Source organism: Vicia villosa, unplaced genomic scaffold (genome assembly GCF_029867415.1).
Source record: "Vicia villosa cultivar HV-30 ecotype Madison, WI unplaced genomic scaffold, Vvil1.0 ctg.001210F_1_1, whole genome shotgun sequence".
Taxonomy (NCBI): Eukaryota; Viridiplantae; Streptophyta; class Magnoliopsida; order Fabales; family Fabaceae; genus Vicia; species Vicia villosa.
In genome coordinates, this window is record NW_026705536.1 from 151252 (window position 1) to 175975 (window position 24724).

Consider the following 24724-nt stretch of genomic DNA (forward strand, 5'->3'; position numbering starts at 1 on the left):
ATCCGCAGGTATTCCTGCGGAATTTTCTGCCAATTCTAGATCCACAGAAAAATTTAGTTTATTTAAGAAAGTCCCAGGAAATTCCGCAGGTAAACCTGCAGAATATTTTCCGCAGGAAATTCCGCAGGTAATACGTGTATTTCTAGTAGTGTCTCTAATATTAGCTTAGCAATTCTATATCTATCATATTTAACAACATTTTATATTCTGGAAATTACTTCAACACTCTTTTGGCTTCTTAAAGGTAGTCTGTCTATAGATTGTACTTGACAATAGTGTATCTAAGATAATTTTAGTGTTGACAATCTAAAGGTTCTCATGTACCAGGAGAAAAATGTAACACAACCAACATCTACATTTCAGTTATATGATTGCAAATCACAAATTTGGTTTTATTTTAGAGTATCACTTCTTGTACTTTTAGTAGTGTTCTTGCACTCTTGGTTTTATTTTTTGACCATTGCTGAGGCACAGTAAATACGGTTGCTGCCTAGCTAAGTCAGTGGTTGAGTCTCTGTGTAGTTGTTGTCCAAGTGTGATAGTGGTTGTCCTATTGTGATAGATGTTGTCCAACAATTAACACTACGCCAAATTTAAGCTGTAGCAGCGCAGCTACTAAAGTGCTTTTAGCAAAAGCGCTCTCGTAGGGTTCGCTAAAAACAAAATTAATAAACAAAGGGAAAATGATGCAAAAAAAGCGCTCTGGTAGGGGGGGTGTATGAGAGCGCTTTTAAAAAGCGCTCTGGTAAGGGGGGGGGGGGTATGAGAGCGCTTTTCAAAAGCGCTCTGGTAGGGTTGTCTATTAAAGCGCTTTTCAAAGCGCTGCTATAGGGGGGTTTAATGAGAGCGCTTTTTAGTCAAAAGCGCTGGTATAGACCAGGCTATGAGAGCGCTTTTCAGAAGCGCTTTAGTAGCCTTTATTACTAAAAAACCAAAAACACGCTTCTCACCTATTACTGTTTCTCACTTTCTCTATTTCGTTTTCTGTTCTCTGCACGCGAAAAACCCTCACTGTATCTTCATCATCCTCCATTGCCCTTCCGTCCACCACCATCGGTGCCATCCACCACCGTCGGCGTCCCTCCGTCTACACTCGTTTTCTCCTCCGTCTTCATCCAGAACCTCACTGCCGGTGAGTTTTAGGCTTCATTTTCTTTTGTTATTTTTCTATCACTTATTTTTTCAGTGAAAATTTTGGTATCAAAGATTGGACTTCTGCCTGCAACTTGTTTGATGAAATGCCTGAAAGAAATTTGGTAGCATTTCTATAGTAAAACAAATGGATTCATATTAAGTTTATTTTCATATGTAGTTTATATTCCAAGTTGAAATTTGATATAATCCATCAGTTTAGTTTAGTTTAGTTCAGAGATTGGGAATGATTTATGGGTTTAGTTTTAAGGGTTTCAACTAAGGGATGTTGTTTTTCTTTACCTTGCACAGTTGCACTGCAATTTGAGAATGAAGCATTTTACATGTTTGATTAAATGTCTTTAGAGTGTATTGTTGAGTTTGAATGATATTGTGCTTCTCTTTGAGTTTTGGTTTTGGTTCATGTTCATGGCTGCCCGAGTTCGTTGTGTAAGACATGTTTGAAGTGAACTTAAGTATGTGTTAATAGGTTGGTGTAGTGGCTTCCCGGTTTCTAAGTTAATTGATTCAAAGGTGGTTGGAATTGATCTCATGTTTTGAAGTGGAATTAAGTCATATTTTGTATTGATATTATTTGATTTTGATTCTAAAGACATCGTTGAGCTTTGGCTATGGTTGAGTTTACTTTCTTTCATCTTGAACTTGTTTGAAGTGAATTTTGAGAGCCAATTTATACGTATATCATGGCTGTCCGGGATGTTGGTTTAGGGATTTAGAACTTGTTTTGAACCCAATTTCTCATGTTTAGGGAATATATTTGCTAGATAGGGGTTACTTGTGAAGAGTGAAAGTTTGATCTCATTCAAGAATCTTACATTGCGTTTTATTGCTTCTGATTCATTCCGTGTATCCTTTGTGTTTTGACAGAAACGCATTATACCGTTCTGTTTCTTAATAATTAGTTGTTTTTGTTTAGCTTAATTAATTAAGACATGAGTGTAATACTCATTATTCCGACATGTGGAATATTCTCTGATTTTTAAGTGATGAACTTACTAACTTTGTAACTTTTAGATTATATTTAGTAATACTCATTATTCCGACATGTGGAATATTCTTGATGTCAATAATATTAAGTGATGAACTTACTAACTTTGTGAATTGAATTCGCCATAGGGGTTACTTGTGAAGAGTGAAAGTTTGACCGTTTTTGTTTAGCTTAATTAAGACATGGATAAGACATGGATGAATTCAAACTGATTGTCGAAAGAGTACGAGAAAGGGGTATGGGAATTCGTTGAGTTTGCGGTTGCGCACTCCGAAGACCCGCTTCGAATGCCGTGTCCTTGCTTGGGTTGCTGTTATGGGGGTAAGGTTGACGGGAATAAGTTGGCATCCCATTTACTACGGTTTGGAATTGATAGAAGTTATACATGTTGGACAATGCATGGTGAGAAAAGTAACGAGAATGCTGAGTCGAGTTGTAATAGGAAGTATGCTTCAAACGACGATTGCACAGACACATACGAGTGCGATCGAGTCGAAGAGATTGCAGAAGCGCTTGAAGAAGATCTTGCGGATTTTCCCAAAATGTTTGAGAGGTTGGTAAGCGATGCAGAGAAACCGTTGTATGATGGTTGTTCAAAATTCACAAGATTGTCTGCGGTGTTAAAGTTGTACAACTTAAAGGCGGACAATGGATGGTCGGATAAAAGTTTCACAGAGTTATTAGCCCTTATGAAAGATATGCTACCAAAGGATAATGTTCTTCCCAATCGAACGTATGAAGCCAAAAAGATGTTGTCCTCTATTGGCATGAGCTATGATAAGATACATGCATGTCCAAACGATTGCGTTTTGTTTCGAAACGAGTATGCAGCGTTGAATGAGTGTCCTAAATGTGGTGCCCCTCGATATAAGAAAAAGTTGTCTCCTGCTAAAGTCTTATGGTATTTTCCTGTAATTCCGAGATTTAGACGCATGTATCGTAGTGAGACCGATTCAAGACACTTGACTTGGCATGCAGTTGAAAGAATTATTGATGGAAAGTTGCGACATCCGGCAGACTCACCACAATGGATGAAAGTTGATACTGATTATCCTGAATTTGGAAAAGAAGCAAGAAACCTTCGGTTGTCATTGTCTACTGATGGAATGAACCCGCATGGTATTCAAAGTATCTCGCATAACACATGGCCTGTGATTCTTATGATTTATAACCTACCTCCGTGGCTATGCATGAAGCGTAAGTACATGATGTTATCTATGCTAATTTCTGGGCCTAAACAACCAGGGAATGACATAGACGTATACTTGGCACCGTTAATCGAAGATTTAAAGTTTTTGTGGGAGAACGGTGTGGAGGTTTACGATGGGTATAGGAAGGAAAGTTTCAACTTGAGGGCGATGTTGTTTGGAACAATTAATGATTTTCCAGCATACGGAAATCTATCCGGGTACAGCAATAAAGGTCAAAAGGCGTGTCCTGTTTGTGAAGATGAAACCGATACGACACGATTGGAGCTTTGTCAGAAGAATGTCTTTCTCGGCCATTGTAGATTCTTAAATTCTAATCATCACTACCGTGGGTGGAGAAAAGCATTCAATGGAAAGGCCGAACATCGTACAGCCCCGCCTTTTTGTCAGGTGATCAAATTTTTGAAAAGGTGAAAGATGTGAGCACTCAGTTTGGCAAGCCTTTTGCACATTCACTTGTTAAGGGTGGGTGGAAGAAGAAGTCAATTTTTTTTGAACTTCCATATTGGAAGTCGTTGTACATAAGACATTTCCTGGATGTTATGCATATTGAAAAAAATGTATTTGACAGCGTCATAGGTGCGTTACTCAGTATGCAAGGAAAGTCTAAGGATGTGTAAACTCGGTTTTTTGAGGCGAACTGACTCCTTGCTCTTTCTTTTGTCTTTTATTTTTTTTATTTTTTATTTTTTGCAAGAGTCACCACCGACTTTTATTTTGTCCAACATTTAGGAAAGGGATAAAAGAACAGGAAAGACCTTTTGACAGATTTTGGGTTCGGGGGGTTGGTTATACAAAGGGAGGGTTTTAAGCACCCTTTGTATCCATGGTTATCCATGGGCTCTTAATTGCTTAGCTCACTTTTGATTTAAAAATAGAAGAAGTGAAGATGACGGAAACATAAACAATGCGTCCAAATGGATAAAGAAAAAATAGCGGAAGCATAAATAATATGTCCAAATGGACAAAGAGAAAATAGCAGAAATATAAATAATATGTCCAAGTGGACAAAGAAAAATAGCAGAAATATAAATAATATGTCCAAATGGACAAAGAAAAAATAGCAGAAATATAAATAATATGTCCAAATGGACAAAGAAAAAATAGCAGAAACATAAATAATATGTCCAAATGGACAAAGAAAAAATGACAGAAACATAAATAATATGTCCAAATGGACAAAGAAAAAATAACAGAAACATAAATAATATGTCCAAATGGACAAAGAAAAAATAACAGAAATATAAATAATATGTCCAAGTGGACAAAGAAAAAATAACAGAAACATAAATAATATGTCCAAATGGACAAAGAAAAAATAACATAAATATAAATAATATGTCCAAATGGACAAAGAAAAAATAACAGAAACATAAATAATATGTCCAAGTGGACAAAGAAAAATAGCAGAAATATAAATAATATGTCCAAATGGACAAAGAAAAAATAGCAGAAATATAAATAATATGTCCAAATGGATAAAGAAAAAATAGCAGAAATATAAATAATATGTCCAAATGGACAAAGAAAAAATGACAGAAACATAAATAATATGTCCAAATGGACAAAGAAAAAATAACAGAAACATAAATAATATGTCCAAATGGACAAAGAAAAAATAACAGAAATATAAATAATATGTCCAAGTGGACAAAGAAAAAATAACAGAAACATAAATAATATGTCCAAATGGACAAAGAGAAAATAACATAAACATAAATATGATGAATGATAAAATAAAGTATAAAGCAAGAAATATAAAGAACAATATAATAAAATGCGGAATTTAAAGTTAATTGTTAGTATGTTAGCACGAGAATCATCTTGAAGCTAGTCAAGTATATCCACGATGTTAGTGAAATCGATGGTGAGTGAATGATGATCTCGGATTTAAAGTTAATGAAAATTTATCAGAAGCTTGATAGAATCATAGCGACTACACGATAAATTTCCAAAAAGTCTTAAATCAACTGCATACAATCTCTGCCATATTTGATCTTTTATTCTGATTCGGGACAAAGGAAAAAGATAAGAAATAATATCAAATAATATACAAAAATAAATATAAAACAAATTAAACTTAATTCATTCTTTTTGTGATTTTTTGGAATTGATTTTAAGTTAATTAACAAGCTAATTAAACAAATAATTATACAAATAATTAAACTTAACAAGAAAAATATTATTTTATATGTCAAAAATTAGATTATAAAAAATATAAACCTAAATCTAAAAGGAGAATATTTTTGGAGTTTTTTGATTGGTTGAAAATAATTAAAAAAAAAAGCAATATTTACATAATTACTTAATTAATTAAGCAAAATAAATTAATTATGAAAAGAAATAAAATATTTTTATGTTAAAAATTAAATAAACATTTTATCAACTTAAAACTAAAATTAAAACATTTTTTGAGAAATTGAAAATATGCATAAATATGGAGTTTTTAATTCATGAACTCCTAACACTACTACATATTAAAAATTACATTGTACTTACTCTATGATGTCCCAAGAGTGGAATAGAGTGATTGAAATTGATTGAAAGTGGCTATTTGAATGAGCCTTGATTTTTACAAGTTTCTTGATTTGCAAAAAATATAAACTTAAGCTATGACTTTGTGGTGATTGTTGTTGTTCTTTGTGTTCCTCCCCCTTTTTTTCCTCCCCTTGAATGAAGAAAATGAAGTTCTATTTATAGGCAAATGATTTGATATGGAAGCCTTGCAAGTTGGAATTGTCATGATTAATTTTGTGGAAAAAGAATGGAATATTCTTTCAATGAGTGCATTTCTTTAACCATGGTTAAAACACTCAAGTGTTATTCTCTTCAATCTTGCAATAATATCTTTAAGCATCTTGAATTGGTCTTGATTGGCAACCATAAGCATCTTTGATAATATCTTTGAATTATCTCACTTTAATTAAACTTTAAATGAATAAAATTTAATTAAAATGAAATAAAAATGTCATGAATCATGGATATGTTGTGAATATCTTTAAACATATGAGAATCAAGATTGAATCACAAAAGAATTGGCCTTTTTGAAAAAAAATCAAATTTTGGTCATTACTTGTTTCATGCATTTTTCCAAAAAAGGTCAACTTCATCAAGGCATATCTCCCTCAATTTTGATCCTATGAAAGTGTTCTTTTACTTTTTGGAAAGCCCAAGATGTCCTCTACAAGCCACTTTGGAAGCGTTTTTGCATTTGGAGAAGTTATTTTGATGATATGGGCTTTGACAAAAAACCTGCTTTTTGTTGACTTTGAAAATGACCTGTAATGTTTTGGCTTATATCTCTTAGGCGGAAGCATTTCTTGACCTTGGTCCCAACATCAAAGTTGTAGAGAATTGAATTTCATTGAGAATGAGCTTTGGTTGGAATTTTTCTGATAAATTATGAGAGAGTTATGGTCGGTCAAAGTTCAGTTGACTTTTAGGTAAAAAACTCTAATTTTGCAATTTTGAGTTTTGTCGATTTCTGAACTTTTCTTGATGAATTATGATCAACCATTGATCACATGATGAATCTTTTGACAAAATATGGATGTTGACAAAAAATTGCATTTTTGACTGTCTGTTGACTTTTTGGTCAAACTGGTCGTCTGCTGACTGTTTGAGCTGTTGACTGTGCGTCCGAGCGAATCGCAGTTTGAAAATTTCTCTGGTGGTACTTTGAGACATATGGAGATCCATGAAATCCATTTGAGGTCTCAAAAACTCGTTCTCCAGTATAATCTGAAATCCGGACTCCGCGCCTGCAAATTTTAATTCTGTACCAACTGCGTAAGCATTATTTATCTGAAAATAAATCTGAAATAAACAGTGTATGAAGTGATAAACAGTATTTGGCGTTTATGTAATAATAAATTTAGCAGCGAACCAAAATACTGTATAAAAAATTCTAAAAATTGAGTATTCATAAAATCAGGATATTTATGAAATAAAAATCCAAGATTGTATAAAACTCCAAATTTTTAGACAGAAGTTTGTTGACTTCTCTTTTTTTTTTTAGAAAAAAACGCAGGCAAATTTTAGGGTATAACAATAATGATCATAACACTTAGAAAATGATGGGATCTCAGAGGTCCAAAATTGGGGTGCAACAGGATGGCCTCAACATAAGGACGGACATGGGAATGAGAACTGAATTGGGACCCGTGACGAAAGGAAAACGAACATATCTGCCACCTGCTGTTTACACTCTATCTAGAAAGGAGAAGAAAACATTGTGTAAGTTCCTCAGTGAAGTTAAAGTTCCAGAAGGCTACTCTTCAGATATTAGAAGACTTGTGTCCATGAAAGACCTCAAGTTAAAGAGTTTGAAGACACATGATTGCCATGTTATAATGGAACACTTTTTACCAATAGGTATACGTTCTATTCTGCCAGAAAAAGTAAGAAGCGCAATAACTAAGCTGTGTTTCTTCTTCAGGTCAATTTGCAGTAAGGTGGTCGATCCCGCGATCTTACCAACATTGCAAAAAGAGATAGTTGTTACTTTATGTGATCTTGAAATGTATTTTCCTCCCTCGTTTTTTGACATAATGGTTCATCTAGTCGTTCATCTTGTGAAAGAGACACAATTGTGCGGACCAGCTTATATGAGATGGATGTACCCTGCTGAACGTTATATGAAAATATTAAAAGGGTACGTGAAAAACAGAAGTCGACCGGAGGGTTGTATTGCCGAACGATACGTTGTTGAAGAAGCGGTTGAGTTTTGTACTGAATATCTGTCAAATGTTCAATCAATTGGACTCCCCAAATCTCATATTGTCGAAAAAAAAGAAGGAAAAAGGCTAATTGGAAATAAAGTTGTGACAGTATCAATGGTCGAACGGGATCAAGCGCACTTGTATGTTCTGCACAATGAGATTGAGGTTGAGCCGTATGTTGAAATGCACAAGGTTGTTCTCCGAGATTTAAATCCAAATAGAAATGAGAACTGGATAGTACGAGAGCACAATCGAAGTTTCATACCGTGGTTTAGGGATCATATTTATTCAAAGTATCGTTTAGATCCTGCTTCAGTAACAGAAAGGTTGAGATGTTTAGCCTATGGTCCAAGTGTAATTGTGCTTTCTTATAGCGCATACGCAATTAATGGATACACATTTTATACCAAAGAACAGGATGATAAAAGTACTATGCAAAATAGTGGTGTTACCTTGGTAGCTGAAGCAATGCACATATCAAGTGCGAATGACTTAAATCCGAAATTTGCAAATTTGTCATATTTTGGGGTTATCGAGCGCATTTTGGTGTTTGATTACGCGAAGTTTCAGATTCCTGTATTTGGTTGCAAGTGGGTTGAAAATAATAGTGGCATACGAATGGATAAGTCAGGATTTTTGCAAGTGGATCTCAATAGGGTAGGGTACAAAGATGAGCCTTTCATTCTAGCCTCTCAAGCTAAACAAGTGTTCTATGTCAATGATCCGACAAGTACGAAATGGTCTATAGTGCTTTTATCTAACAAAATAGTTGATGAAAACATTGAAGATCAAGGTGATATTGGTGTTGGCATTGAATCTTGTACAAGAAACGATCAAAATGAGAATGAATCGTGTACTAGAAATGATCATAATGAGGGTATTTGGATCAATCCAACCGTCCGCGTTGTTAAGAGACGCGTAGAACACAATCCTACCAAGAAAAGAAAGAGACGTTAGTGATAAAGGTAATAGTATACATATTCCGACTAATTTGCTTTATTCAATTTGTACCGATTGTTTTATTCAATAGTATAGTACTTATTCAATTTTGGTGCATATTCTCGTTTTGTACATAACTTTTGAACCATGTATCCGTTTGTTGACTTCTTTGCATGTAACTATACTATTTTGGCGATTCCGGAGCTGCTCATGCACTTATCTTTACATTTTGGGACTGTTTTTTTATCGGTTTTGCTTCTGCCCGTAATCAAAAGTAGGACTTAGGGTTTGAATTTCGGAAAACCGACTTTATTTTTGAGTCCGTGGGGACGTTTTACCATAGCCATGTAAATTTCGTTCAATTTCGACAACTTTCTTTTTTGACGCTTATTTTGATTTGTACCGATTTCGTTTCCGATTTACTTGTACATGCATGGTTTGACTTCCATTTGACTTGTATAGATTGTTAGCTTATTAATAGTGTACTAATGTGCTTTAGTTTGTTTGATACAGGTTCAATGGCTCCGGATAGAGATGCTCCACCTGAAAACTCACAAGAAAACTCACAAGAAAGAGATGCTCAAGAAAGAGATGCCACGGATACAAATACTCCACCTGATACTGAAGCAAAAGAAGTTGCACGAGGCATCACCATTATGAAGGGAATCATTCGACATAGAGACCAAGGATTAGTATACCATTTGGATTGGAATTCTGATAAACAAGCAATTGGTCCTAATTCTGCAAAGTTGACAAGCTATATTGGTACACTTGTTCGTATGCATATTCCGGTCTCCATAGCTAAATGAAATCTGAAAAGCGAAGAGTTGGATGCGAAAAAAAAGCGATTTGGGACGAGCTTCAGGTATATATCATATATGGTTAATTGTTGTTATTAACTTTGTTAGACGCTGGCCTATAGATCTAGAGGGGGGGGGGGTGAATAGATCTCACTAAGTTTTTACAGATTTTTCTACAGACTCGAGCGAAAGCGGTTCTGAATCGACTTGCGTCTATTCTGGACCGCTATTGCAAAGGTCGTATGTGTTTCAAAACCAAAGAGTAAGTGGAATTGATGGTGAAGTAATATGATAGCTAACCAATACGTTTAACAACTGAAATCCAATTAACTTCTAGATTGACAACTTTGATTTGCAATGCAGTAAGATTGGATTAAGCAAAAACACAAACACTTGGTGATAGGTTCAAATTGATAGTGATTCAAGTTGTGGTGAATTGTGATGTTTGTGCAGAACTTTAATTCACAATTTTAACACTTGAATCGTTGATCAATTTTGCACTTATAACCAATTATGAACAGAAAGTAAAAGAGAAAGTAAAAGCGACAAGAACACGATATTTGTTTAGGCAGTTCGTCGATCGTCCTCGCTACGACTACGTCTGCCCCCAATTCCAAATTGAAATTGGGTAATCTTTCATTAATGTTGAAAGTAGTATATACAAAGAAGATAACAAAGCGATAAACGATAAACCAATTATGTCGATCCTTTGAATCTTCTTCCCCCTTAATCTTGAGCCAGATCAAGGTTATCCAAGAGCTTCACTTTGATTCCCTTCTGCAGTGTCTTGATTCCTTGAACTCCCCGTTCCTCAATCGTTACACTCAGCTGAATCCTCAATGAACGCCTCTTGATAAAAACCCCCAAGAACCACCCGTCGTGGAGGACAAAACCCGCAGATTTTATTCACCAACAAACCCCACAAACCTTCACCCACTAGGAATCTTCAATTCCGTTCCATGGACGTTATCGAACTCATCACTAACCCGCAACGCAAGAATGATTATGTGTAATTGTGTTGGAGATGATGAAGAACGAAGATGAGAAGCGTTTGTGTATCTTTCAGTCGTTGGTGTTACTTGAATAATTACCCTTGTACAATATATATGATTGCATAACAGATAGAACCAAGAAAAACTGATTTTTAAACTTTCTTGATCAGTTAGGTCGACCACTTGTAGTGCTTAGGTCGACCTAACAGAGCTTGCAGAATTTTGCTCCCAGTTAGGTCGACCTGTTGAAGGAGTAGGTCGACCAGAATCCTCTTCTGATGCATTCTGGGGACATTTTCACAGATTAGGTCGACCTAGTTGATGTGTAGGTCGACCTAACAGGCTGGTATGTAGAATTCATCAATTTAGGTCGACCTAAATGATGTGTGAGTCGACCTAGCAGGGACATATGAGTTTTTCTCCATTTTAGGTCGACCTGGGTTGATGGTAGGTCGACCTAACTGCTGTTTTTCTGCATTCTTCTTGTTTTGCTTGTGTTGAGGCAACCTATAAACATATACACATAATGGGTTGACTTATGAGTGATCAATGCTTGCTTTTCTTTAAGTTTTCTGCTTCAGTCTTGTTGTTTGAATGCTTATTTGAGTTTGCCATGAATCAAAAACATCTTTGAGTGTAATCTTGTATTCACATACTCCCCCTTTTTGATGATGGCAAACCATTCGACTAAGCTCTGGTAGTAAATGATAAAGACTCAGCAGAGCTCCCCCGTACATCCAGCATCTATCTCTCAACAGGGCAATCTCTCAACAAAGCTCCCCCGTACATCCAGCATCTATCTCCCCCTTTGTCAACATCAAAAAGAGAAAACAGGAGAATAGAAGAGTAACAAGAGAACCATAGATAATAAGGCTAGCATGTATAGTATAGTAGGTAAAAGGTAGTTAATGGTAGAATGAGACACATATGTGAGCAGGAGCAGTTTTTATGCATGAGGTCACTATAAGCATGTTAATAGATAGCATATTATAGTATCAATAATATTTTTGGAAGTGAACAACAATTACGTTACCGCTTTTTCAATATGACGCCTGGCTTGATGATGAACTACCTTTATGCTAAAAAATGTTAGCAAGACAAATAGATATATACATAAAGTAAAGAAATAATATTAAGAGAAAACAAACGTAATTAGCCCAAATTAGAGATATCGAGTATCCCTAATTCCCTACGAATGTTGAAATATTGCTCCGTTGCTAGCGGTTTGGTGAAGATGTCAGCTAGTTGCTTCTTGCTTTCTACATGTTCAAAAGTAACGTCTCCTTTCTCTACATGATCTCGTAGAAAGTGATGCCTTATTTCAATGTGTTTGGTACGTGAGTGTAAGACAGGATTTTTACTCAAGTTTATGGCGCTTGTGTTGTCGCACATGATAGGTATGTGATCAAGCTTAATACCAAAGTCAAGAAGTTGTTGCTTGAGCCATAATATTTGTGCACAGCAGCTTCCAGCAGCTACATATTCTGCCTCAGCAGTGGATAATGCAACCGATACTTGTTTCTTACTATGCCAACTTATTAATGAGTTTGAGAATAGATGACACGTTCCACTAGTGCTTTTTCTATCGGATTTGCAGCCAGCAAAATCTGAATCGGAGAATCCTACCAAATGACACTCATTTCCTTTTGGATACCATAGGCCATATGTAGTAGTTCCACGTAAGTATCGCAGAATTCTTTTGATATCTTGCACACATACACACACTAAACATAATGTCTGGTCTTGAGGCAGTAAGATACAATAGTGAACCTATCATACCTCGGTATAATTTCACGTCAACCTCTTTACCTTTCTCATCTTTGTCTAGATTTGTATTTGTTGCCATAGGTGTGTCAATTTCCTTTGCTTCACTCATTCCAAATCTTTTGAGCAGCTCCGTACAATATTTAGTTTGATTCACAAACGTTCCATGACTGAGTTGCTTGATTTGTAGGCCAAGGAAGAAATTTAGCTCACCCATGAGACTCATCTCAAATTCACTCTGCATAAGCTTAGAAAAGTCTTTGACAAGTTTTGCATTAGTGGACCCAAATATAATATCATCTACATAAATTTGGACTAAGAGAATATCCTTATCTTTTCTTTTAATAAAGAGAGTAGTATCAACTTTACCCCTAGAGTACCCTTGACTAAGGAGAAATTTGCTCAAACGTTCGTACCAAGCCCGAGGGGCTTGTTTAAGACCATATAGAGCACGTTTCAACTTATAAACATGAGTTGGATACATGTAATTCTCAAAGCCGGGTGGCTGAGCAACATAGACTTCTTCATTTATATAGCCATTTAGAAAGGCACTCTTAACATCCATTTGGAATAGTTTGAAGTCTTTAGAACAAGCATAAGCAAGTAAAAGGCGAATAGCTTCGAGACGTGCTACAGGAGCGTATGTCTCTTCATAATCAATACCTTCCTCTTGATTGTAACCTTGGGCAACTAATCTAGCTTTGTTTCTAGTAATAACACCGTTTTCATCAAGTTTGTTACGAAAAACCCATCTAGTGCCTATTACTTGATGATCTCCCGGATGAGGGACTAAGTCCCAAACATCATTCCGTTTAAATTGGTTTAATTCTTCTTGCCTGGCCATTAGCCAATGCTCATCAAGTAATGCGTCCTTAGCGTTTTTCGGCTCAACTTGTGAAACAAAAGCAAAATGATGGCAGAAGTTACTTATCTTTGAGCGTGTTGTAACGCCCCTTGAGATGTCTCCTATTATATTGTCAATTGGATGGTCTTTCACGTTTGTCCAGGCCTTGGGAAGTTCTTCATTGTTTGAGATGCTTTCTTTTTCATTTTCATTGTGAGACTCATCTTTCTCTCTCTCAGCATCTTTCTTTACAATACTTTCATCCTCATCTTCCTTATCCTTTACAATGTCTTCAGTGGATGGGCCTGCACCATTAAATGAAAGACCTTTCTCGACATATTTTGCATAAGATTCATCAAAAGAAACGTGTACTGACTCTTCTATTATAAGTAATCTCTTATTATATATTCGATATGCTTTGCTAGATTGTGAGTAACCAAGGAATATGCCCTCATCAGCTTTAGCATCGAATTTGCCAAGATTATCCTTACCATTGTTCAAAACAAAACACTTGCAACCGAATACATGGAGATGAGATACATTTGGTTTTCTACCCTTTAGTAATTCATAGGGAGTTTTGTTCAGTATAGGACGTATTGTTATCCTATTCAAAACATAACATGCTGTACTAATCGCGTCAGCCCAGAAATACTTTGGTAGATTACCCTCATTCAGCATTGTTCTTGCCAGCTCCTCTAGAACTCGATTTTTACGTTCAACTACTCCGTTTTGTTGAGGTGTTCTAGGAGCTGAAAAGTTATGCTCAATTCCATGTTTATCACAGTATTTTTCAAAAAGAATGTTTTCAAATTCTCCACCGTGATCACTTCGAATTGCAACTATTTTGTTGTTCATTTTGTTTTGACATAATCTTGCAAATTGAGTAAAGGCTGAAAAAGTTTGATCCTTACTAGGTAAAAAGATTGTCCAACAAAATCTCGAGTAATCATCGACAATGACAAAACCATAGGTGTTTCCACCTATGCTTTTAGTCCTTGAAGGGCCAAAGAGATCCATGTGAAGTAGTTCAAGAGGGCGTGATGTTGAAACCACGTTCTTTGATTTAAAAGAGATTTTTGTTTGCTTTCCCTTTTGACAAGCATCACATAGATGATCTTTTGAAAACTTCATTTTGGGTAAGCCGATTACTAAATCTTTTGAGACAACTTTATTTAGTAAGTCAAAATTTATATGGGCGAGACGTCTATGCCAAAGCCATGAGTCATCGCCTAGAGCAACTAGACATTTGGTACTAGACTTAGATACCTCATCCAAGTTTAGCATGTAGATGTTGTTTACTCTTAAGCCCTTAAACATAATGTCTCTTTTCTTAGTATGTTCTATTGTGCATCCAGAATTTGTAAACATTACTTTAAAATCTTTGTCGCACAATTGACTTATACTTAAAAGATTATGTTTAAGACCTTCTACTAGCAGCACATCAGTTATAGTAGTGGTAGCAGGGTTACCAACACTTCCTTTACCAAGTATGGCTCCACGATTGTTATCTCCATAGGTGACATACCCCTTTTTCTTTGCTTGAAACTCAACGAAAAGAGATAGGTCTCCAGTCATGTGTCTTGAACATCCGCTATCAAGGAACCACAACCTTTCGGCAATGTCAAGACACTTTTCCTGCAAGATTAATTTAAAGAGGGAGGTCCCCAATTTTCATTGGGTCCTTGGTAGTGAGTACACAATTTGTTGCACTTAGGCAACCATTGAAATACTCCTTTAGGAACTAAAATTCTCCTAAATTTGCATTTTTCAATGGTATGTCCCTTTTTGCAACAATAATGACAGGTAATATGATGAGAATATGGAGTTTTGCTAGTTGATACTTTTGGTACAAAAGTGTATTTACTATATAAAGGAGTATACGATCTTTTGAACTTGTTTGGATCAACCGCAAAAGTCACTTTTGGTTGTAGAGCCTTGTCTAACTTAGCTTTTAGATCTCTCACTTCTTTTTGCCAAATGTGACATGTCTCACAACCAAACCATGATGTAGGATCTAATTCAACTTTGTCCTTTTGAATGTCTAGCATAGATTGTTTTAAAGCTTCCATATCCCTTTCGGTTTTCTCAACTTTTGATTCAAGATATGAAAATATTTTCTTATTTGAGGCCAAAAGTTTGAAAGCTTTAATTGCATCTCTATGTAATTCTTCAAAAGCAAGTTTTAGTTGAGAATGAGATACCTTATCTAAGAGTTCAGGTTTAAGATGACTTACAGCTTTCTTTTTCTTGTTTTGATGAGCCATGAAACATAGGTTTGCTGATTCTTCTTCATCGCTTGACGAGCTTTCACTAGATGAATCACTTTCCCATGCTATGTAAGCTCTTTTAGATTTGTTATGACCTTTGCTTTGGTTCTTCTCCTTTTCTTTCTTAAGGTATGGACAATCCGGTTTGTAGTGACCGGCTTTCCCACAATTGAAGCAAAGACCTTTGATCTTTCCTTTGTTGTCGTCATCTTGTTTGAACATGTTTGATTGCTTTCTATAGTTGATCAATCCTTTGTCGGAATGTTTTGCTCCATTTTTCTTTAGATATTTGTTGTATCTTCGCACAAACAGTCCCATTTCCTCATCATCGGAGTCTTCGTCATCACTTGTGTCACTATCCTTTGGCTCTCGTTTTGAGGTCTTGGAGCTCGAAGCTTTTAGAGCTATTGACTTCTTCTCTACCTCTTTCTCCATGTTCTTTTCTTTCTTTGTCCTCTTCTCATGCATGTCAAGGCATTTAAGATGCTGTTCATGTTCCTCTAGTTTACCAAAGAGAGTGGTAATGTCTAAAGTGTTGAGATCATTTGCTTCCTTAATTGCTGTAACTTTGGGCTGCCATTCCCTGTTCAAACACCTTAAGATTTTGTTAGTAGCAACTGCATTGGAAACAGGTCTATCAAGAGAATTTAATCGATTTTTCAGGTGAACGAATCTTTTCTGCATGCTTTCGATGGTTTCACCATCTTCCATGTGGAAAAGTTCGAACTCTTGAGTTAACGTATTGATCCTAGCTAGTTTGGCATCATCCGTTCCCTCGTGGGCAACTTGCAATGTGTCCCACATAGCTTTGGCTGATCTACAATGGGAAACGCGATAGTATTCATCAACTCCTAGAGCTGAGATTAGAATGTTTCTCGCTTTCCAATCGTATGCATATTTCTTTTCATCTTCAGCATTCCAAGTATCTTCTGGTTTTGGAACAACTGCACCAGCTGCATTTGTCATAGTGATCTGAAATGGACCATTGACAATAGCTGTCCAGATGTTCCTATCAATTGCATTGATATGGACACACATACAATCCTTCCAATAGCCGTAGTTTTCTCCGTTGAAAACTGGAGCTCTATTATGAGCCCCTTTAGGTCCAGAAGCCATCTTTCCAATAAGTGTTTCACGTAGCACGGAATAAACCAGAGCTCTTGATGCCACTTGTTAGACGCTGGCCTATAGATCTAGAGGGGGGGGGGTGAATAGATCTCACTAAGTTTTTACAGATTTTTCTACAGACTCGAGCGAAAGCGGTTCTGAATCGACTTGCGTCTATTCTGGACCGCTATTGCAAAGGTCGTATGTGTTTCAAAACCAAAGAGTAAGTGGAATTGATGGTGAAGTAATATGATAGCTAACCAATACGTTTAACAACTGAAATCCAATTAACTTCTAGATTGACAACTTTGATTTGCAATGCAGTAAGATTGGATTAAGCAAAAACACAAACACTTGGTGATAGGTTCAAATTGATAGTGATTCAAGTTGTGGTGAATTGTGATGTTTGTGCAGAACTTTAATTCACAATTTTAACACTTGAATCGTTGATCAATTTTGCACTTATAACCAATTATGAACAGAAAGTAAAAGAGAAAGTAAAAGCGACAAGAACACGATATTTGTTTAGGCAGTTCGTCGATCGTCCTCGCTACGACTACGTCTGCCCCCAATTCCAAATTGAAATTGGGTAATCTTTCATTAATGTTGAAAGTAGTATATACAAAGAAGATAACAAAGCGATAAACGATAAACCAATTATGTCGATCCTTTGAATCTTCTTCCCCTTTAATCTTGAGCCAGATCAAGGTTATCCAAGAGCTTCACTTTGATTCCCTTCTGCAGTGTCTTGATTCCTTGAACTCCCCGTTCCTCAATCGTTACACTCAGCCGAATCCTCAATGAACGCCTCTTGATAAAAACCCCCAAGAACCACCCGTCGTGGAGGACAAAACCCGCAGATTTTATTCACCAACAAACCCCACAAACCTTCACCCACTAGGAATCTTCAATTCCGTTCCATGGACGTTATCGAACTCATCACTAACCCGCAACGCAAGAATGATTATGTGTAATTGTGTTGGAGATGATGAAGAACGAAGATGAGAAGCGTTTGTGTATCTTTCAGTCGTTGGTGTTACTTGAATAATTACCCTTGTACAATATATATGATTGCATAACAGATAGAACCAAGAAAAACTGATTTTTGAACTTTCTTGATCAGTTAGGTCGACCACTTGTAGTGCTTAGGTCGACCTAACAGAGCTTGCAGAATTTTGCTCCCAGTTAGGTCGACCTGTTGAAGGAGTAGGTCGACCAGAATCCTCTTCTGATGCATTCTGGGGACATTTTCACAGATTAGGTCGACCTAGTTGATGTGTAGGTCGACCTAACAGGCTGGTATGTAGAATTCATCAATTTAGGTCGACCTAAATGATGTGTGAGTCGACCTAGCAGGGACATATGAGTTTTTCTCCATTTTAGGTCGACCTGGGTTGATGGTAGGTCGACCTAACTGCTGTTTTTCTGCATTCTTCTTGTTTTGCTTGTGTTGAGGCAACCTATAAACATATACACATAATGGGTTGACTTATGAGTGATCAATGCTTGCTTTTCTTTAAGTTTTCTGCTTCAGTCTTGTTGTTTGAATGCTTATTTGAGTTTGCCATGAATCAAAAACATCTTTGAGTGTAATCTTGTATTCACAAACTTGACGATAAATTGTTTAAATTACTTATACTAACACACTATGCGTATGTTTTTTTGCAGAGGACTTTTGAGATACCAGATGATCGTAGACGCTACATACTTAGTTTGGCCGGCAAAAGATATAGAGGGTGGAAATCTTTTTTGACAAACACCTATCTTAAGGATAAAGATGGAAACTTTCTTGAAGAGGCACCGGGACGGCCAAAAAAGTATGAGATCTTCATTGATGAAAAAGATTGGGCTGAGTTTGTAAAGCAAAGAGATGAAGAATTTCGGAAAAGGAGTGCCACGAATAGTGCGAGAGCATCCAAACCCGCGTATCCATACAAAAAAGGGCGTTTGGGATATGCACGCTTAGAGGATAAAATTGTAAGTAAATAGAAATACGTTTTAATTAATTGTCTAAATGTGCATGTTTTATTTGACGATTTTATCATTTGTGTCAATGCATAGTTAGAGGAGACTAAAAGTGAGGAAACTTCACTTCCTGTACATGTGTTGTGGAAGGAAGCTCGTGTGGGCAAGAATCAAGCTGTCGATCCCGATGTTCATAGAGTTTATACTGAATGTGTAAGTATAATGCTGTGTCTTTAATTAAATCAAATGTTTTTTAATATATAAATGATTTTTTATCTCCACTAATAATTATTGAAATGTAAATGAATTACAGGAGACCTTGTCGCAATCGGTATCCACCGGTGAGGGGAGCGTACTTAGTAGAGCACTAGATTCTCCTGAGTATCCTGGTCGGGTGAGGGGTAAGGGTCATGGTGTGACTCAAACCTCTTTTTACAAGAGTCCTAGGAGAAGATCAAATCTTACCAATGAAGAAGTGTTGCAAAAGTTGCAGGAATTGCAAGCACAAGTCTCTGAATTGCAAAGAGATAAAGATATGTATATGAGAGAAAAGTGCAACACTTCATCGGTGAAAGAAACTAGTGATAAGGCTAGTATCAACTGTCAAAGGAAATTTCCCGAGGTAATTATAAATTTTTTTCCTTACAAATTGTTCTATTTTATTAATGATAATGACTTTATATTTACTATTGGTTTAGGGCATTTCATCTTGCCAACTATACTTATCGTCACCGAATTATCGACTAGTTGGCAAGGGAAAAGTGCACAACACTTTAGGAGATTTACTTCACCATAGACCGCTCCCGGATGGACACCTGAAAGTATCGGTGGATGTTGTATTAGATCATGATGCGATGCTACCGGTACCTGACATGGTCTCAGAGACGACATTGCTGCGAGATGCAATAGGATCATTTGTTGCATGGCCCTCGGAGCTCATTACCATTAGTGATGAGGTATATTGAAAACGATTATGAATCATTTAGTTTTCGAATGTCAATTCTAAACCGTTTATTAATTATGTTTTACATTTTAATTTTAGACTGCTCCTATAAAACCCGCAATTAAGGGTAAAGGGATTTTACAGGAGGAGGAGTCTGTTGCATCACTAAAAGAGGTACATTTAAAGTGTTAATATATAATCTGAATCTAAATCTGCATGATTTTTTATTTTACCTAACTTATATGATTTTTAGGCATCCGCTCGGGAGTCACAACAAGTGACGCAGCAAGTTCGTAGCGTACCACCCACTGGTCCTCCGAAGATAGCGGCAAAAAAAGGCGGTGCTTTTGTGGCTCGGTACCGGACGACGCTCGCAACAATGGTTGATATGTCCGATTTGAAGGATGGTGCTTTACGTGAAATCAATATGGATGAAAGTGTCTTCGGTATTGAATTCAAGTCACATATTGCAATTGATGACTTGGAAGAGATTTTTACGCATGAACAACTAGGCGTCGGTAATATGCACTCATACATCCGGTAATATTCACTCATCCGATATATTATTTAATTAGTCCCACAATATAATTTATTTACACATTTAAATGAAAATAGTCTAATGTTTATTATGTTTTTATTTAAGGTTGTTGTATGACAGAGTGTTGCGCGGGACTGTATTGTCTAACAGATTCCGTTTCGTGTCTTCCGCCCATTGCAGCGGAATGGCAATTGCTTCGGAACCGGAATCAGTTAGACAGCTCTTAGTCGATAGATTCATGTCCACCAGCAATTCAGAAAGTCTGCATCTTTGGGCGTATAATACCCGACCAGTAGGGTTAGTTTCTCATTCTTGGTTCATCTAATCTCTGTTTCTTTTGTGTATAGCAAAATTTTCATATAACCTATTTTTTTAATTTATAGAGCACACTGGTTGTTGCTTGCTATCAACCCTATAAGAGAAGTCGTGTATTATCTGAATTCGGTAAATGGTGACTGGACCAATTATCCGGCTATGAAGGAAATCGTTGATTTGTAAGTGGGATCGTTCTAAATATTCGTGTATATTTATATATTTACTTATTTGTGGGATTGATCTAAACATATGCTTTTATATATTTGTTAATTAGATCAATATAAGTGTTCCGAAGTCAACGGGACGCACAGGTATCCCAGACTAAATCAAACAACATTACTTGGATCAAAGTGCAGGTACATTATTTTTCACAATTTTGCTTATAATATTTATGCTACTTGATAAAACAAGACAACTATAAAATCTTATTTGTTTTTCTATGTAGTGTCCGCAACAGCGAAACAGTTCAGATTGCGGATACTTTGTTTTGAGGTTTATGAAAGAAATCCTTCAGGCGAATCAATTAGAGATTCCGCTCACGGTATGAATTTATAACTTAAGATAATTTCATATAATTTATTACATTTAACTAAATATATCATTCATATTATGTTTTTGTTTTGTAGTACCTTGACGATTTCCGTGCTGCTGGGTACCCGAGACTTAAGTTGGAAGAAATCAAGGAGGATTTGTGTCACTTTTATATTAAGCAATTTTTCATGTAGGATTTGTGTCGATTTGAACTATATATTATTGATGTTGTAATGATGTATATATATAATTTTGGATATTATAATGGTATTATATTAGTATATATATATATTGTCTTACTGATGGCTGAAATTATATCGTCGAAAATATATTACAGGTCGAAAATATTACAGGTTGAAAACATATTATAGGTCGAAAATATTACAGGTCGACTGGGAGGATTAAATTACAGGCTGCACATTAAAATACATCATTTAGCAACGACAGCGCTTTTGAAAAGCGCTCTTAAAGGTCCACCTACAAAAGCGCTTCTTAGTAAAAGCGCTGCCAAAGAATAATAAAAAAGCATAAAAAATAAAAAAAAACGCAACATACGAAAGCGCTTTTGGAAAAGCGCTCTTATAGAGGGGGGATACCAGAGCGCTTTTTCCAGGAAAGCGCTCTTATAGGGGGGCCTACCAGAGCACTTTTTCCAGAAAAGCGCTCTTATAGGGGGGGGCCTACCAGAGCGCTTTTTCCAGAAAAGCGCTCTTATAGGGGGGGTCTACCAGAGCGCTTTCTGAAGCGCTTTTGTTACCTACGCCAGCGCTGGCTTTCACAGCGCTTTTAAGCGCTTTTATAGCCCATAAAAAGCGCTTTTAAAGGGCTTCCGCGTTGTAGTGTAATATGAACTTCCTAAAGAACCTTACATATAACTAGTGGGAAACCCGTGCTCCCGCACGGGTACTGGCGTGGGTTGGTCTAGTTGTAGCACATATGGTGTATTTTTTGGCAAAATGGAAAAGCATAAAATATTTGTAGGTGTAAGTAGTATTCAAAAACATAATTTTTTAGTTGATTCCAGTATAATTAGAAACTACATTTGAATATTATAAGAAGGTTGATAAAAAAAAGTCCGTATTTCAAAATAATTTGTTAGCAAACTTAAATAGTCTTATAACAATAAATGACATGGAAAAAAAATGTACATAAAGATAACCCTAAAAGGAGTATATAAAATTGTTTGAAAATATTATTATAAAACAGTGTAGAAAACTGAAAGGTTTATTGAATTAAAAGCTGTACATTGGTAACCCAAAAAGGTAGTAACAATATTGGAAGGTCATAAAAAATTCAAGGTGCACGAAATATAGTGTGTTCATCCTTTACACTCACAAATCACCGTCATCGCAAACAGTAGGCGACGAAGCATTCATCAACCATGGCGAATGAGAAGGTGCACGAAGAATAGAAACTACCGGCCATGGACGATAAACAATCGCAGTGAGATATTTTCCGTCTTCAACTGTGTTTCTGTGTAACGCATCTTTTCGGTGTCTATTCATCCGTGTAAGATTCAGATGCACCATAGTTTATTCATGGATGAATGTCATCGTTTATGAACATTTTTTCCAAAGTCGACCGCGATTATTGCAAGTTGGTCGCAGATTCGTCCTTTTCGTTTGAAATGGTTGTTAGGGTGTAGCTTAGATTTGAAGTAGATTTCCATTTTGATACATTACTCAGGCTTACCGGATGCCGACTGTTTGGTTAATTAGGGATTTTTGACGTATTTTTAGAAAACAATTTTGAAACTATTTTCGGACGCGTTTATGGGTTGGAAATCTGATTCTTGGCCAAAAGTCAAGATTCTCTTTAAGTTAAATTTTCCAAGTTAAAATCACTTTTCTACTAAGACAAGTAATTAATTTCTTAAAAATAGGTTCACTACTTTAACGCAATGCGCACTATTCATATGTGACAAATGAATGGGTAGACTTAAAGAGTAAACTAGGTTCTTAGTACGCGAAAGCGACAAGTTCCCGTTAAATTGTTCCTTTCTATAAGTAGAAAATATTGCCCCATAAGTAATTCTATCCATGTGTAACTGGAACACTGTCTGATATACGTGAATTACATTCGAACTTGTTGCTTTTATCTGCTATTTACTTTAATATCCATTTACTTTCTTGCACTCATATCAAATATTCTCAATCGCCTTAGATAAACACCTTAACAATAGAGTTGATAGATTGACGACTTGGTGTCTGTGGTTCGATAATCTTGTATATTACTTCGATAGGCTGTGCACTTGCAGTTTTGTTTTAGACTCTGTTTACAGACCCATAAAGTTTTTGGCGCCGTTGCCGAGGAACAATCTTCGTCAAATTTCGTTCCCCTGTTGTTATCACGTTTAGACTAAGGTTTTATTTGCCGATAGATGCGTAAGAATCGTAGCACCAGAAACTTATTAGATCCTTTAGTGGAACTTGAACGTTACACCCGAGCACACCTTTTTATCCGAAGGTTAAGAAGAGCAATGGCCGAAGACCATAACCAAAGACCTCTTAAGGAATTTGCCCAACCATCTAATGAGGAGCCTAGTTCTAGTATAGTAAGCCCTGCTATAACAACTAATAATTTCAAACTAAAGCCCTCACTATTACAATTAGTACAACAAAACCAATTTGCTGGTCTCGCTACTGAGAACCCGAATCAACACCTAAAAGTGTTTATCCAGTTGGCTGACACCCTTAAGGAAAATGGTGCTTCACGCGAAGCAATTCGGTTGAGACTATTCCCTTTTTCCCTTAGAGGTAAGGCACACGATTGGTTAGACTCTCTTCCCGCCAAATCAATAACAACTTGGGAAGACCTTAGGAGAGTACTCCTTGCTAGGTATTTTCCCCCAAGCAAGACCGCTGTCCTTAGAAACCTGATCACTAGGTTCACTCAAAACCAAGGTGAATCACTTTTTGAAGTCTGGAAGAGATATAAAGACCTTTTGAGAGCTTGACCACACCATGGCCTAGAGCAATGGTTGATCATAAACCCCTTCTATAATGGACTCCATTATAATACCAAAATGTCTATCGATGCTGCCGCTGGTACATGGTGCATTGATGAACAAACCTTACCCTAAGCTTGTGCCCTAATCGAATATATGGCCCAAAACCATTACCAATGGGGAGCAGAACGAGCAATAGTAAAGAAGAAGGAGACCCAAGGAGGAATACATGAGATAAGTTGCATAGAAAAAATGTAAACCAAAATGGACGCCCTAGCCTTAAGAGTAGAAAATATGTCTCAAAACCCTGCCACAGTAGTTGCAGTCCAATCGGAATGCGAACTGTGTGGAACCCAAGGACATCAAACCTCTGATTGTAACCTATTGTTTAAGCCTAGCTCATAACAAGTTAACTACACCCAAAAGAACCCTTTCTCTAATACTTATAATCCTGGATGGAGGAACCACCCGAATTTTTCCTTTAAAAACAATAACCCAATCCAAAATCCTGGATTTTTGAGACCGCAAGGTTTCCAAACTCAAAGACAAAACCAACCTATGCAGGTTATACCACCGAAACCCAATCTTAGGGAGACGGAAGAAAATTTCATTCTGGACCAAACTCAGCAAAATAAAGAGTTCCACAACCAAAACATTCATACGAATGACCTAATAGCAAAACTAGGAACCAAGTTTGACCAAA

General features: G+C 36.5%; 1 protein-coding gene and 1 non-coding gene across 13 annotated transcripts in view; one reads left to right on the forward strand and one right to left on the reverse strand.

The window, feature by feature from the left end:
* LOC131634025 (uncharacterized) overlaps positions 1 to 21606 on the forward strand; it is a 28531-nt gene extending 6925 nt beyond the window's left edge. For 10 of the 12 annotated variants that reach the window (XM_058904702.1, XM_058904703.1, XM_058904699.1 and 7 more), the window contains 12 exons: positions 9522 to 9873; positions 18451 to 18759; positions 18844 to 18960; positions 19061 to 19369; positions 19446 to 19703; positions 19790 to 19864; positions 19944 to 20230; positions 20334 to 20525; positions 20612 to 20722; positions 20818 to 20899; positions 20989 to 21084; positions 21170 to 21606. In XM_058904702.1, the coding sequence (XP_058760685.1) occupies positions 9814 to 9873; positions 18451 to 18759; positions 18844 to 18960; positions 19061 to 19369; positions 19446 to 19703; positions 19790 to 19864; positions 19944 to 20230; positions 20334 to 20525; positions 20612 to 20722; positions 20818 to 20827 (1728 nt within the window). In that variant the 5' untranslated portion in view covers positions 9522 to 9813 and the 3' untranslated portion in view covers positions 20828 to 20899; positions 20989 to 21084; positions 21170 to 21606. Of the gene's footprint in view, positions 1 to 825; positions 1133 to 4677; positions 9035 to 9521; positions 9874 to 18450; positions 18760 to 18843; positions 18961 to 19060; positions 19370 to 19445; positions 19704 to 19789; positions 19865 to 19943; positions 20231 to 20333; positions 20526 to 20611; positions 20723 to 20817; positions 20900 to 20988; positions 21085 to 21169 lie in introns of those variants that run through there. The other 2 variants (XM_058904710.1, XM_058904707.1) reach the window with 2 other exon arrangements.
* A 2331-nt stretch (positions 21607 to 23937) lies between these two features.
* On the reverse strand, positions 23938 to 24044 carry LOC131634040 (small nucleolar RNA R71). Its single transcript, XR_009293464.1, has one exon. It is a non-coding gene; the product is annotated as a small nucleolar RNA R71 (small nucleolar RNA).
* Positions 24045 to 24724: the final 680 nt, after the last annotated feature.